Source organism: Dromaius novaehollandiae, chromosome W, assembly GCF_036370855.1.
Source record: "Dromaius novaehollandiae isolate bDroNov1 chromosome W, bDroNov1.hap1, whole genome shotgun sequence".
Taxonomy (NCBI): domain Eukaryota; kingdom Metazoa; phylum Chordata; class Aves; order Casuariiformes; family Dromaiidae; genus Dromaius; species Dromaius novaehollandiae.
Window position 1 is genome coordinate 71,549,432 of NC_088130.1, and position 16,334 is coordinate 71,565,765.

Sequence of the window (16,334 nt, forward strand, 5' to 3'; positions counted from 1 at the left end):
CTCTTCAATTTTCAAATCATCTTTGGGTAATTTCTCTTCTCCTTTTTGATATACAAATCTGTGATTGATTCTTACTGTGTTGTCTATACTTTTAAATGGACAGAATAGTGTAGTTTTATCCATTTGTATATATAGGTTTACCTCTTCTACTTGCTTGAAAATCAGTGTTGATTCCGTTTCTTTTAATACCGTGTTTTGCGAGGCTGAACTGACTCTTTTCCACTCTTTTTGCAGCTGCGTACATTGCAATGTCGTGTACTCTGATGTGGCGGCTCTCAAGTCTCACATTCAAGGTTCTCACTGTGAAGTCTTTTACAAGTGTCCTATCTGTCCCATGGCATTTAAATCTGCTCCCAGCACACATTCCCATGCCTATACACAACACCCGGGTATCAAGATAGGCGAACCAAAGTAAGCAAAATTCATCTTTTACTGCACTTGCTGCCTTTTAATAACTTGTGAAATTGCCTTCTCTCCTGTATTTATAATCTCGAAAGTCACATGCTGTGCGTACTGTCATCCTGTTGGTAATGTGTGGAAGTACATGTTGTATATTCATGAGCTTTTAGCTGGCAGTTTATTTGGCAAAGGCTAGCTTTCCATGAGCACAGTGGTAACAGTTCTTCAAACACAGCACTGCAAGACAGTAGTACAGTAATTACAAAAACATTTCGGGCAAGCTACTGGTCTGTGTTGCTCATTCTTATTTTTAATCTAATTATCTCACCTGCATTTTGCTGCGAGTTAAGGTAGAGGGGTTCCAAAAGGACCTGCTAGGACTGCTCAGCACTTGGGTAGAGGTTCTTGTAACATCTGCTTGAAAAGGCAGGAAAGAATGATTTCCTCTGTTACATGCTTACAGAGTTATTTAGGTGAATACCAAAAACGTGATTCTTTCGGTACCTTGAATTCACCGCAGTTGGGGTGTTTTCTGGTGGCAGGTTGTTTTAGAAGTACCGGTTGTTTTCCCTGGGCTGAGCGCAGGCGATGCTGCCAGGGTAGAGCTCTCCGCGATACCGAGCGATTAGGTAGCTGCTTCCTTGACAGTGTTTTTTCCTGCAGGACCTGTTCTTCTCCCTCTGTCCGTTTCTTTCTTCAATGATAGCCACAAGTTTTGGGACCGGTGACCAGGTTTCTGCTTCCCCAAGACTCTCGTGACTCGAGGAGACAATTTTAGTGTGTTACTGAGTGAGGTGCCTGCCGTCAAACCTTTTCCGGCCTGGGTTAACGCAGAACTGTTTCCGTTCTACGATTAGGACATTAGGCATAAACGCAGTAAATGGCTTACCAAAGAAGGTAAAAGAATCATATGGCAATTAGGAATTCAGCTTCAGGGTCTAAATTTTAAAAAATGCTGAATGCCTAAATTCTCAGTTGAAGTCAGTGGGAGCTGCAGGTACAAATACATCTGAAAATTGGGCTTCAAATCTCATCAGATACAGTGCATTGCCTTCTAATCCAGGCCTTTTTTCTTCTGTCTTATTTCTCCTCTGCTGGGTACAAATGCGGTGCTGAGAGTAAATACTCAAATATTTAGCCTCGTTTTGTTTCTCCAAGGCGCGCAGAACACACTAGTATGTTTTACCAACAGGGAGACGCAAGAAAGTGAGAGGCAGGCGAGAGACACAAGCTAACCGTGTGTCCTAAGATGAGATTTCACAGAGAGCTGGCTTAACACTGTTTCTTCTGACATGAACAGGAGTTTCATTCTTCAGGATGTTTAAACCTACATCAAAGCAAAATAGCAACAAACTTACTGTTTCTGATACTAAATTAACATTTTCAATGGTACTTTCTTTTAATTTAGGATGGTATCTTCAATAGCAGGCTCAGAAATACCAACATTTAATGTAAAAATTGTTTCAGGTTTCCACAATTTTCATCAGATAAAAAACAAAAGATTAAAACAGATGTGCTTATAATTAGACTATTTTATGAACTTCTGGAAATCTGTTTATAAAAAGACTAAAGATCTTAAGAAATATTATTGTATCCTAGTAAATTATAGACAGAATTTGCAGTTAAGTGCTCATCTTAAGACATGATGGTTTTCTTCAAATTTAGCATTTTAACCAAGGTGCTCTCTTAAATTCACGCAGATTGACTGGTATGTTTTTCCCAGTCTGGACATTATTTGGAGTTACTTGCCTCCCTTTCACAAGCACCTGTGGGCAGTGCAGCGTCACTGCCGGCACTCAAGCGGCATGCACTGACTGCTCTTTCACCATTTAATGACGTTTATTCAAGCTGTCAGGACCTGAGGTTTTCCTCAGAATTAACTAAATGTGTTCAGTAGCAAAAATGCTAAGTAGCAGCTTAAAAAGGAAATGATTTTGTTATTTATGTTTGTTGGTTTCTGAGGTTATCTCTAAAGCATATTGATGGAGTGACATCAAGTGTTTGTGACATATCTCAAATCTGTATTTGTATTTAAAGAACTATTTTCACATTTGAAGAATCTGCCACTACTGATTTTTCTGCATCGTATTACCTGTCTTTCACGTTGCATATGGCTGGCATACGTTTTAAAAGTTTAACAACTTCATAATTGGAAAAAAGCAAATATTTAACACTGACAGATATATAGATATGACTATATAAGTTCAGCTGAATGGCTGTTTTTCTGAAGTAAAAACTTTAAAGCAAATCCTAGAAGTGTACAGTAGCCTTTTATGGCTGAAAATGTGAAGCCTTCGAGATTTATACACATTTGATGTATAAAAGGAAGGCTGAAGCCCACATTTTTAAACATGAATTTTAAAGCTTACCCCCATAAGCAGATGCTTTTCAGCTCCTACATGACTATGGAACCGGGTAACCAGCAGCCTGGCAGCCCAGATGTTCTTCTGGAAGTCACAGCGTGACTCAGGGCATCAGGTGTCGGTGTGATGAGCAGATCGAGGTAGCTGGGGAAGATTTATTAGTTCTGTCTTACAAATGGGCTGGGGCCAGCCCAGTCCCCAGGGTCTGGTTACTTGTTCGTACAATCTTTGTTTACAAGAATTAGGCTCGCTGGTAAATGGCTGCGTGCCCCTGGCATTTACTGGAATAGTAGGATTTATAATTATATTACAGATGGTTGTTTGTTGAAATAGATATAGGAAATAATTAGCCTTACAAAAATTGAAGTTATGAGCAGTGAATCTCTATGGGATGAAATTAGGTTGTTTTAATATATGGAAATGGATGACTATCTTCTCTTTCAACGTTTTCAGCTCGCTCCTGTAGCATACATGAAATGTTTTAATGGGAAACCAGAGCTTAAATATGATTTTTTTTTCAGTAAATAGTCTAAGTTCTTAGGAACAACTTTAAGATATTTTTCATGGCTTATTTCTTTTTGGATATTGGAGAAATTCTTGTTTATGAAGTCAGATTATGCTGTACTGTTGGTGCACAGTATATTATCCCACATGTACCATTTCTTTAGAGAAATAAATTATAGGGAGGAGAAATACCATGCTCTAGTGGAGAAGCCTTTAAACTGCTTAACATTTTTAATGTTGTGTGGAAGTATCTCCCTCTGCAGTATGTGTGTATTTATTCTAAGATAATATGTAAGTGTATATGAACCATAGTTTTGAGAAGTGACAAAGTGAATGTGCAGTGGCTGTTTCGGTGCGTGCTGTGGGAGGGGAGCAAGGAGCTGGTAGCAGCTCATCACCCTGGTTCTGCGCTTGCAGGGGGACCGTCCTGCTCAGGTGGCCTGTTGCACTGGGGCTGCCCGAAGTGATGTCCTGCGCGAGCATGACTGCCTTTAAACTTTGGACAGGGTTTTAAGCTGTTACACATTAAAAACTAACTGCCACAGTTACAAAGCTAACCAGCACACTCAGGTGCATGTGTTCAGCATTGAAAATCATGCTTTTGGAAGTGGTTGAAAGCAGTACTTTGGGATGAAGTAGTTACAGCCGCAACACATACTATTAGGTATGTTGGTATAGATTTAAATTAATACAGTTTCTTCCCAGAGAGCTGGCTCTGAAACCTGGGGCTCTACCAGACAGTTCTTGTGCTTCTGTGAAAGCAGAGCAATGACTTCGTAGCTTACATAGGAATATACAGGACTTGTTTTTTCTTAAAAAGATAAAATTTTTATTTGCAATAAATTCTGAATAATGTCAGATTTTTTTTGTAGCAAATTCACCTTCTCCTGTCAGTAGCAGCTGCTGCCAGTAATGAGCGCTGCATTACTCAAGGATCAACGTGATCATTTAGGGACTGATTTACTTTAGGTGCGATGAGAAGAAGCCAAGGCAAATAATATGCCATAGTTTATTTGATAAATTATGTAAGCCTGTGACAATAAATGTATATACTACAGACCTGAAATAGTTCTCACTGAGATCACGGTCTAGTTCAACCACAGATGATAAAACAGCTTTTCTAATTTCTCATGTGTCTAATTTATTTTCCAGATACGATTCTAATAAAAATACAAATAATCAAATATATCAAAGAATCAAAGAATTATTTGGGATTCAGCCCGTCTGTGTTTACAGCTTGCTGACCTGGAAGGACGTGACGTTACTCACCTGTGGTCAGAGCCCAGCCAGGTGGTCTAGTCCCTAGCGAAAGGTGCCAGGCGTCCGGGGTGCTGGCTGTTACGGTGGCGGGGGAGTGGTGAGCCAGGAGGGCGAAAATCCCCCTGCCCGGGACAGGGCTTGATAGCTGGTCTTGTGCCACGGCTTGCTCGTTAGTGTTAATCAGGTTTGACACTTCCTGACTTTTGGACAAAGTTGGTCGTGGAGATGTAAGACCGTACTCTGAGACAGGAGTTAAGCCGCAAAATAAAAATATTTGGTACTGCAGAATTTGGGAATATTTGCAGTTAATAGCAGCTCTCTGCGGAAATAAAGTCTTCCAGTTTTTCATGAGTTTGGGACATTGGAGATCGGCTGCACTGCTTTGAAGGACCGCTAGCTGCTTTGCCGAGGCGGGACCGAGGTGTTGGCGGGGTGTGCGTAGCCGCTCAGTTGCTCTGTGGCCAAGGGAAACGACCCGCTGCAAAGTGAATATTTTGGCCCTTTCTATGCCTTGGAGCTTAGCCGGCGCGTCCCGTCGAGCGTGCCCGCGGTCGCGCGGGGCCTGGGGAAGGCTCACGCTCCGTTTCTGCCCGTGCGCGTGTCGGCTGCTCTGCCGGGGGTGCTCCCTACCTCCCCCTCCCTAGGCTCCCCCCTACCTCCCCCTCCCTAGGCTCCCCCCTACCTCCCCCTCCCTAGGCTCCCCCCTACCTCCCCCTCCCTAGGCTCACCCCTACCTCCCCCTCCCTAGGCTCGCTTGCAGTCTCAGTCACAGCTATTGGCGAGACATAGGGGCGTTTTACCAACATGAGATGTGTGAGGTGAAACTACATTTCAGTCACTTTTTTTCCGCACCAATTAAAGTCCAGAAACACATTGCATTTCTGGCAGGCGCATTCACACCTTTCGTAGAGGAGTTACCCAAGAAGCTTGGATTCTGCAGGAGTGGTAATAATCAGTAATGATCAGTAGTAATGTTGATGAACTGAAATACCTGCTCTGAGCAACGTGTAAGAGGCTGTTGTGCGCAGTAACGGGGGGAGAGGACGGCAGCTCGCCCGTGTAGGAGCCCCGGGCTCCCTGGGGCCGCCGGCCGCGGCGGGTGTTGCTGCGGCCGTGCAGCGTGACGTCCCGCGCGGGGCTCGCCGCAGAGCGCGGTGCGGAGCGGCGCGAGTTGTGAGGGGCGGCTGCGTGAACGAGAGACTTCCCCTCGCGCGGGTCGGAAGCAGAGGGAGGATAAACGCAACCAGAATAGCAGGAGCGCTTCATACACCGCAAAAATAGTATTTCTGACAGTTAATACGAAGAAGTGTGCTGGTTTTCATTATCTGAAATGTTTGAGAACGCTGCATGGCGTGGAAATTGAGGCAATGTCCCTATTGCCCTTGGTACCTCGAAGCCCAGCGCACAGTGGTCTTCAGCGCTCTTTCCAACAGTACGCCTCGGAAGACAACTGCTTAGAGGCACGTAGAAAGGATTTGGAGTATTCAGGTGAATAACGAGAATATTCAGTATTGTAACAAGCAGGGTTTGGGGTTCTTTTACTACCGAGGCGTTCTTCAGGACAGAGACCCGCCTAACGGACGAGATCAGGCAGAACGCTGCCGCGGAGGAAGCCCCCGTAGCAGCACCCCGCTCCTCTGCTTGGGTCTCTCGCACTTTATCTGAGCTGCTGCCTGAACTGGTGGCTACCGGGCTGGACTTCTCTCCTCCGAGCATCTCTGGCAACGTTCTGTGTTGCTTTTCTTTCCTCTCTTATTTCCTTTCTTTCATTTTCCAAATTATGAAAAAAAAATTGTGATGTTTGTGAAAGAATAAAATCAGTCATTTGCTGTTTATAAACAAATACATGGAAGCGTTACAGTTTGAGTGGCTGATCTTGATACTTGCTTTTAATTGGCAGTGAAGTGCTTCCTAACAGAATCAAACATACAAATAAGCAAAATCAACAAGCAAAATACCAAGTGAATTACTACCTAGAACAATTTAAACTAACTTTTCATTATAAAACTAACTTTTCATTATAAAATGAAGTAGTTACTTGATTATACTGATGTTACGTAGTAGCTGTTACGGCTTTTGGATGAGAAAACTAAATTTCTGGTTTCAGTCTGTTTTTTATCTGTCGGTCAGACACTTGACAAAGATCTGCTAAAGATACAACTATTTTCAGATTGTTTAATAACTTTCTTACGGTTTTATGATACAGAAGTTTGGCTATCATTTTCATTTGCAGGGACTGTGCTGTTAGTGTCCAGCACTTACCTAGTTCTTTGCTAATTAGTATAGTTGTTTCTGAAGCACTTTTAAAATTAGATTAATGCACTTCTTCACCAGTTACTCAGCTACTAAAACATAAATAAGTTTTATTACAATTCTTATTAGAATATTGTCCATCAGAATGGGAGATTTAGGCAGCTGATATCAAAAGCTGTATAAGGTCGGAGAGAGGAGGTTGTGGTTTTGGTGGTGTCTCTACATTGCTTTGATAGAAATAGACTGATTCTGAAAGGACTGTAATTGCAAAATAAGGAACTATCATCCGGTGCAGTTCCAGCTTCAGGTGGCGAAGACAGAGAGTCTAGCCTTGGATCCAGGAAATTCAAAGTCATGTGTATTGCTGAAAATAAATTCATCTTGAAGTATTTTACTGATTATGATCGAATCAGTAACTCCTTCAAAATGCTGCCCTTGCCACCTGAAACAGTTTGTCCTTTAAGTATAATGTGAGTTCAAGAACTTAGGATGTTCCACTTTCACGGCAACTGAAGCAGTTGTTGGCTTTGTGCATGTAATTGGTGTATACTGGTGGGTTTTGGCTTCTTGCATGCACTGTTTAATGATTTTGTTCTACTTTTTGATTGTTCCTTTATTTTGAAATTTGAGGATGTTCTGATTTAGTTTCATTTTAACTGTTTTTTAGACAATCTGGAATGGTTGCTAAAACATGTCAGATCTTACCTCTGCTGAGAAAAAAGTTAACCTGATTCTTTCAAATAGGTCATCAACACAACTGACATTATTTATTGTACTTCTGTTTTTAGAATAATATATAAATGCTCTATGTGTGACACTGTGTTTACTCTACAACCTTTACTCTATCGCCACTTTGATCAGCACATTGAAAACCAGAAGGTGTCTGTTTTCAAGTGTCCAGACTGTTCCCTTCTATATGCACAGAAGCAGCTTATGATGGATCATATAAAGGTTTGTAGGCATTTTCTCCTTTCATTCTCAGATACCATTTGTCATGTATCATGCGCTTTCAGAAAGTACTGTAAAAAGGCACAGACATTTTTCTATATGAATATTGATTTTGACACAGTAGTCATATCTCAGTGCATTGCATTCAATATGTCATTTTATCAAAAATAACGTTGAGTGTAGTGAGGTGAGTTAGTCCAATCCTAGTAAGTACTGAGCCTTAGTTACAGTATTCTTGGTATCATTATTCCAGTTGTTAGGAGCTGATGATGCTGAGTACATTACAAAAATCAAGCCTTTGATTTTCAGAACAAGTATGCTTCTTGAACGTGTGTGTGTGTGTATGCACGCACATGAACACATGCACACTTTGAAAAAAAATGGGTTATCTCATGAATATCCTTGTAACTGAATGAATGGATTTACTGCAGAACATTTTCTGTCATCCTTGCCAATTATGTTTTTAAGAATTATCAGTCCCCGGCTATAATTTATTAGCTCTACATTTTTAAATGTACTCTGTTATGTAGTTTTAAAAACATCAAATCTGTTAGCAGTGCTGAAATTTCTTATGTGTTATTAGCTTGATCAAAAGACACTGGGTAACAGTTGAAGTTACTTACACCCTTGCAAAGTACGATAATGCAGAACGGTAGCACTTAACTGAGTTGGATTCTCTTGCGGTGACATAAAAGTCTCAGTAAAATATACAACACACCAGAAAACCAGACACCTTTTCTTGTTGCTAAAACCAGCATTTTGCATTTTAGCCTCAACTGTGGCGCGTGCAACCTCAGTCATTTTTGAGGTTACATTGAAAACAAGGTCAGAAGTCCTGGAAAAACGGCAGATTTTAAAGACGAGAGGAAGTAGGGGAGGGCAGACCAGAGGTGTTCAGAAGTACAAGCGCCAGAGGTTTTCTTTGTTTTTGAACTAGTTCCTGTTTACTTTAAGAATCTTCTTAAATTTATGCTAGATACCTTAATTGGTCCTCTCATACAGCAATGCAAAGACCTGTTTTCAGTTTCCTTTGATCTACTTGTAATTGCTTCTTTTTTAACTGATTAGGCAAATTCCATATATTGCAATGTATGCCTTATTCGTGTAATTAGTTTTTTTGATTCAGATGTTACTGTAACATTATTGTTATATATGTAGATACTTATATCTTTAAGACCAGAAGAATGTTTTCAGGAGCGAGATCTGACTGTAGGTAGAGCTGGGAGCTCTGCTTACACCGGTTAGGCTTTGTCAGCCTTTTCCAGTATAAAATCATTCTGTTACTTGCAACTTGGGTCCATTTTAACTGTGTTGGCTGTAGTTTTCCATGGCAGTATTTGTATTTTTGCCCAGTGTTCTTTCTAGCATGTTTCACTGCAAACGATTCGGACATTTGTGGGGACAAAATCAGAGAATCAGCATGCGTACTCGGTAATACTGCTTCTCTTCAGAAGTGCTGGTGTCTTTACATTTAGGATGTAGGTATGGGAGTAGGGACAAACTGTAAATTGGCCTGGGCAGGAGGGAAGCAAACAGCAGTAACAGGGACTAGGTAAGAGCGGAAAAGGAGGCCGGGGACTGCTGGTAAGGGCAGAGCTCAGCCCAGCTGCAGGAAGAGTGGTTGGTTGATGCGGCTGGACGTAAAGCAAGAGGGCAAAGACCTGGGTGAAAATAGAACAGAAAGGGACGAGAGACACTCAGGAGGAGGTTATTTAAAGCTACAGAAATAACCTGGAATAATTCCTGCACATGGGAGGGTGTCTTTCTGGCACAATACATGCCTCATTTTCCTCTAATGGCCAGCTACAAGAGGGCTGCTAACAGCTAGTTAGAGCAAGTGGTGAAGTCTGGACTGCGGATGTCACACTCCCAGTTCTACTGGTCATAGACTACATTTCAATGGTTTTTGTTGCAATAAGAAACCAAATCTCAAGGATTACGTTTAAAGGCCTTTACAGAATTCTTATATTCTCTGAATCAAGAACGTATTGAATGTTTTTGGTGTCTGAGGTCACTTGTAGGAAGAATAGTTAAGTTCGAGATGCCCGAACTCGCAGTGCAGGAGAACTGTACTGAAGGGCAGGACAGGGGACCGTGAGATCGCTGCCGTTGCGATGGGCAGGTCTTGCGGATGTGGAGGAGACCTCCTGGTCGCGAAGCTGTGTCCAACAGAGTGTTTGGGCTTCGGTCGCCTGTGTTGGCCCAGAACCCTACTGACTGACTGCGGCCGTGCCTGCGTTCCTGTGTGAATCCCGGAGACACAGCTGAGGTCCAGCTCCGCCTGGGTCAGCCGTCTCCTCGGCGGGCTCCGCGCTGCGTGATGCTGCTTTCAGACACCGGCGGGGAAGGAGGCGGAAGAGCTCCTCCCTTGCCCCGGTTGTTTACCTAACCTTAAATTCTGGAAGTAAAGCAGTGAGGACGGATCGGTAGCTAACAGCTGAAGGGTGGTTGAGAACAGCCTGTTAGCCACCTCGTAGCTGTCCCGTCTCAGGGACCCCGTCCGCCCTGCCGACCTTGGATCCTGAGGACTGGGTTAGCAGTGCTCATTAATACCCTCTGGGCAATAAGGTAGGGTTGACATATAATGCTAAGATACATACAGTACCCTGCGTGCAATAACCCAGGCTTGACATAAAATACTGATATATCCTAACAAAGATAGTTGCCTCCTATTTTCAGAGTTGCCTTTTCTTGTCTTACTTCCCAATGTGCCAAGTCAAAGTTTGTCAGTAAAAAAAAAAATCTACTTTCTGGAAATCTCTGAGAGCATAGTTTGAAATGAGGATGCTCAACTAACTAAATTAGGCAAGAAAAGTGAAAAATTAAACTTAACGTAAAGGACGTCTTTAGCCTTTTTTCTTCCTCCCTATTAAACAGCCATTTAAACTTCACATAAACGGCCTCATTTTTTGTAAAAATATCAAACCACTGAAGAAAGCTACTCTTTAGCTATGTCTGCTGTCTGTTACTGTTGTTGCTAGTTTCTGTTGATGTTACAGCTTGCTTTTATTTAATCATTTCTTTAAATCAAGAATGTGATCCTGAATTGTAGTATGACAGTGAAGTAAATGAAGGCTTTGGGTTCAGAGGTCTGAATTTGCATTTTGAAGTGCAGGTCTGCATTTTGTCAGTACAACGGGATACATCTGTGCTAATATTTTTACTTTTTTTTTTATTGTAGTCTATGCATGGAACTTTGAAAAGTGTTGAGGGGCCACCAAACCTGGGGATAAATTTGCCTCTCAGTACTAAACCTACAACCCAGAACTCCGCCAGTCACAACAAGGAGGACGCAAAATCTGTCAACGGAACAGAAAAGTTAGAGAAGAAATCTCCTTCTCCCATAAAGAAAGCGGAGCCTAAAAAAGTTACCAATCCTGGGTGGACGTGCTGGGAGTGTGATAGGCTCTTCACTCAGAGGGACGTTTACATCTCCCACATGAGGAAAGAACATGGAAAGGTAAATGAGTAATATTAAATTACAGAAAAGTGAATTAAACATGAAATATGCAGTATTTTTTCCAGTTTACTTGTGTATTTGCAGATGTTCCTGCAAATTCTATCGTTATTCTTCTCTTTTCTCATATCTATTTCTTCTTTCTCTTTTATGCTGCTTAGTTTTTGTCATTTTCTACGTAGTGAGAAAATGCACACATTCTCAGTTAATTGTAGGCTTGTTCATCCAGTACAAAAACTTCTTCCAGAGGAAAAGATGTTCCAGCATTTGTTCTGAGTCATCTAATCTGATCCAGGTTCTTTTTCTTCCTTTGTGCCTTCCTTAATTCTTTGTCTCTTGAAAATTCTTTAACTATTTGATCCAGGGAATCAAATCTTGTTTTACTGGCCCAGTGAGTGCCAAACAGAATTTCATTTTAAAATAGGGACTCATGCTAAAGTCGGTTCATTGCTGCAATTCTTGCACTTGCAGGTTCTGTCAACAAGTCAGCTTAGCTGAAGTTTTATTTAAATGAGCTAGATGTGAGATAACTTTCTTAAAATGAATTGCAAGTAAAACGTGGGAATGCTGTATTCTCAGGTCAGCAGAGACAGCTTGATGGCCTTCCTGCAACTCCTAGCTTTTCCAAGTACGTGAAATTTTTTAAAAAGACTACAGGTGAGCAGTAGTGGAACTGAACAATTTTTCTGTTACTGCTTGCAGGGAAGAGAGCTGCAACGTTGACTTGTTAAATTTGGCTTCGAAAGGAAAAGAATAATGGAAGATATAACCTCATTCAGTCTTCTTCCCTTTTTCATCATTTAGAAAATTACCCTGATAGGTATCCAGCCTCCTCCCCTCTCCAGACAGGTGACAGTAGATTGATAGAGATAAGGCGTATGATGATAACGGCCTCTGATCCTTGTGAATGCTCTCTTTTTTTAAGTGGTCACTGGTAAAATTTGGTCTTTTAGTGAGGAGGCACCTAGAGAATTTTAGTATGTCTGAAACAACTGTAGCTCTTTAAAAACGAACAAAGCATAAAACTTGTGTGCAGTGTTATTAGCAAAACGTTAAACGTTCGTATTGTTTCCCGAATTTCTACAAGCTTTGAGCAGTGGCCATTAGCAGCTCCACAAGTTCTTTGTGAACATAAAAACCGTTCATTTTTCTGTGACACCTGGTGTTAAAATGTAAGAATAGATAAATGAATGCCAGAAACTGCATGAGTAATCTTTTTGGTTCTGTGTAAAATCTTTAACAAATTCCTGATGATTGCAGACAGGAACTGTGAACAGATTTTTGTCAAAACTTTTCACCAAATTTATTCTCTTCCAATGAATATGAACAGTTTTCTAAAGATAATTAGAAAACACTTCAAAATACCACACATTTAACAAAACATATGTGCTTTTAAAAGTACAACATTAATTATGTAACAGAGCAAACTTTCTGTGCTTTTTAAGATGAGTTTGTAATTTCAGCATGAGTCTGCTGCTCTTGGAGAAGAATAGCATAGGCAGCAAAGTGAAAAACAGCAACAAGAGTTTTTCTATAAAGAAGCTGGAAAACAGAGAATCAAGATAGCATTGTGCCTTAAAAGACAGGAAAAGCCAATTTTAGCAATACAGTGCATGAGTTTATTATTTGGTTTTGTTTTTCAAACAGAACTCCTCAGAACTGAAAAAAGATTGCACAGTTATTACCTCTCTCATGCAGGTAAGAAGCAAAAATAATTTTCAGAAGCAGGGCAGAGGAATAGAAAGCTTGCCATACAAAGGTATTAGGTATTGGAAATTAGTTAGGATGAAGAAAGTAAAGCGTGGAAAAGTGGAGTATATATCAGATTTTGAGGTGTGTTTGTACCATTTTCATTAGGCATTTAGCTGTAGGTTCCTAAATTAGAAGACTTGCCTCCCTGGACTGTTCTTCTGGAGAAAGGTGAGGAACAGGCTCCTCCAGAGCACGATTTGAAGTACTTAATTTAGAATCCTCCTCTAAATCTCCAGGAGGAGCCTTTCCTTACACTTTCCTTTACTTCCAACATAATATCTGAAGATAGATGCCCAAGTAGATGATGTTCATCGTGGACAAGTTTTTACAGCCTGATACAATGAACATATACTTTTTGAGATGGTACCAAGAAGAGCATTGCTTAACAGAGAACTTTGTACAGTAAGTCTTCTATGGTTATAAGTCTGTTTAAAGATGCTGCTAACTGAATTTTACAGAAACAATTCAGTTTGTTTTACAACAAGAGCATATTCAGTGGTACCTGTGTTTTACAGTGATGGAGTGTGAGGAGTCCACATTTGTACATTCTGGTACTGCAAGCTAGAGTAAAGCAGAAAAGCCAGCAATTTTGTCATTTAGGATGAGCTATCCATCTTCAGTTCAGACTTTATACTTACCTGTAACATCACACTGGATTTGGATCCGAAGTTCAGTGCGGTCAGTGAGACTCTTTGGGTTGATTCAGTTTGAATCAGGCCCTCTGTTGCTGTTCCTAGCAAATACTTAGTGATTTGTGTATGTGAGGCCACTCAAGTGCATGAGTATTTACAGGAGCGAGGCCAAAATACTTACTACCAAGCGAAGAGAACACAGTAGGAGAAAGGAAGGACTGAACAGCAGACTTAGATTTCGGTTCCCTTACTCTGTTTTGGTTTTTTGCTTCCTGTTGCCTTGTCTACACTGGAGCTCCTCCGGTGTTAAAAATGTTGTGCCCACCTAGAACCAGGGCTGGAGGCAGGAGGCAGTTACCAGGGTGAGCCAGGATCAGGCACCAGAGAAGCTCAAGGTCGCATGGACCCAAACGTCCGGAGTGGTTGGAGGCTGCGTGGCAGGAGAAGATGCCGGGGAGGTGGTGCTACAGGCAGCGTTCGGGGAGGTGGTGTCACAGGCAGGATGCAGGTCAAGGGGAGGCTGGAGGGTGGCCAGTCCGCCCTGGCTGGACCCTGTCTCTGGGGACGCTCAGCTGGACCCGGCTTAGCCGCTGGCGAGACCGACTGCCGGGAGCCCCGGGCAGGTGCTGACACGCAGCAGCGGTCCGCTTTGCGGCCCTGCCCTTGGCTGGTGCCGGCAGGGATGCTCCGGTGCTCTGCTCCGCTGGGAAGCAGGGAGCTGAACAGACCGAAGCTCTGTGCTGCCCTGAGGAAGAAGAGCAGAGCTGGGAGGGAAAACAGGCTCGTTTTGTCTAAGTGGAAAAGAATCATCCTGAGTGAAAATCTGTCATTTTCAGGATGCTAAAATGATACAATAAATGACGGTATGTTTTCAGAGGTTCCTGTGTCCCTTCAAATTACAGTGCTTATCTCTGCAACTCTCAGTTGTGCAAATGATTTTATTCTGTTTCTAAACATTTTTTCGAAAAGCTGAAAATACCAGACTACTGAGTGTCATCTCTAATTTTCTTATGACAACTACAAGCAAACAGCTTCCTAGCCTGCCTGAAAGGAGACCGTTCCCATGTTCCTTCTTGCCTTCCCTAACTCCCACTCAGTTGGTTCGGCAGCGTCTGTGAAATACTGCCTTCCTGCTGGAGAGAACTGCCCGTTGTTCAGACCCGCAGCCACGTTCCCGTCCCGTCCCCTTGGAAGGGAACACGCAAAACCCAGCAGCGACCGTGACTCACAGAGCTGCGTTTCCTTTTACCTGGTTCTCGTTTTGTGGCTCGAGGGCATGAACAGCAGACAAACAGCTGAGATCAGGTGATCCCATGTGGCTTTAAAAGCCCCTTTCTGCACTCGGGTCCACTGAAGTTCCTCAGGAACTGTTGGTTGTTTGCATTTCGAGCCTTACAGGCGTATTCCTGACGCCTCTGCTGTGTCGTGCCTGTAAAGAAACTCGGTAAGACGCGAGGCCGTCCCTGTAGCGCGCCTGGGAAGGGAGCGCACACTTCTGATGCCGTAACGCTCAAGCAGCCATAGGTTAATTTTCGTCAAAACCGGTCTCCTCAGCAGCGTGTAAAATGCTGATCCCTCCTGTTTTGTCTGTTAGTTCGGATGTTAACACACCGCTGCTTTTACTGGCAAACAGACAGAGCTGTAAGAGCAGATACACTTACATTTTACACTGATGCAATTCTTCAAAGCAAAACAGCTTCCCCGTGATACTGTCGCTTTAGAAGGAACGAGGGAATCGCGTCCCGTCTAATCAAGTCTACACCAAAGTGGCAGCAGGCGTGTAGAGTAAGGTTAGTACCCTATCGATAGTGCTTTTAAATGATAGCTTTAAATATTAATCTTTCAATATCTGATGTTTAATAAGGACTGTGCAATGTTGCCTCAAGAACAGCCCTTATTATGGAACATTAGATAATTATTGTGCTCAGATACTGGCCTAACGGCCTGTTTCAGTGCTTACATTTTTGTACTTACTTTCTTTCATCCCTATTAAAATAGTTCTTCAGATAAAGTGGGAGACATATATACAATAAAATGAATAGCGAACCAACTCTATGTCTTGCAGAGACTGGTGATAAAAGACCAGTCGCTACATTTCTTCCAGACCTCTTCAAATTTTCAGTAATTGTTAGCTTTTTTTTAACAACTGTATTCAATAATTAAACTTTCAAGGTTACCTTTTATTGTAGAGATACTAGAAATGAGCATAAGATAACAAGATATGTGATATGGGTCTAATAAAGTATGGGAAGGATTGGAAGGCTGTTTCTCTTCAGCATGCTCGGTGATGGTTAAGTGCGTCAAAATGACGTATGTGGAATGTCGGTTGAAAACTTTAATTAAGCAATTTGTGAGCTGTTCACAGAGCCCATGGTCATGTAAGGGATTCGAAGATACTGGTTTCAAACTATTAATTGCTGCTCTTGCGGGTTCACAGTAGAAGTCTGGAGCTGTAACCCTTTTTAGCTGATCACAGGCTGGATTACTGAGACCTAGGAGAGGTATTGCCGTATATATCCCCTTTGGACAGAGTCTTGAGTTTCCAGACCTTACTGGGAAATGCCTTAGGACCCAGGCAGGTGCAGAGAGATTCACACTTGCTGTATCCTCTTCCTGAGCCAGCCGTAGGGTAGGAGAACTTGTAGCCACCTTGGTGTCACACTCTGCCTGGTCTTAAAAGCCCTGTTTTCCAGAAAAAATGCTATTAGCACACACAAAGGCTGGTACTAACAAGGCTTTACAGCTCCTGGCTTGAAACTGGTTCAT

The 16,334-nt window shown here is 42.2% G+C and overlaps 1 protein-coding gene across 19 annotated transcripts in view; it reads left to right on the top strand.

Moving 5' to 3' along the window:
• The window catches only part of LOC112985181 (zinc finger protein 532), a 59,635-nt gene that overhangs the window by 29,977 nt on the left and 13,324 nt on the right, over nt 1-16,334 (top strand). For 15 of the 19 annotated variants that reach the window (XM_064500382.1, XM_064500383.1, XM_064500384.1 and 12 more), the window contains 4 exons: nt 235-411; nt 7,568-7,730; nt 10,909-11,187; nt 12,832-12,882. In XM_064500382.1, the coding sequence (XP_064356452.1) occupies nt 235-411; nt 7,568-7,730; nt 10,909-11,187; nt 12,832-12,882 (670 nt within the window). The remainder of the gene's footprint in view (nt 1-234; nt 412-7,567; nt 7,731-10,908; nt 11,188-12,831; nt 12,883-16,334) is intronic. The other 4 variants (XM_026103631.2, XM_026103629.2, XM_064500385.1 and 1 more) reach the window with 3 other exon arrangements.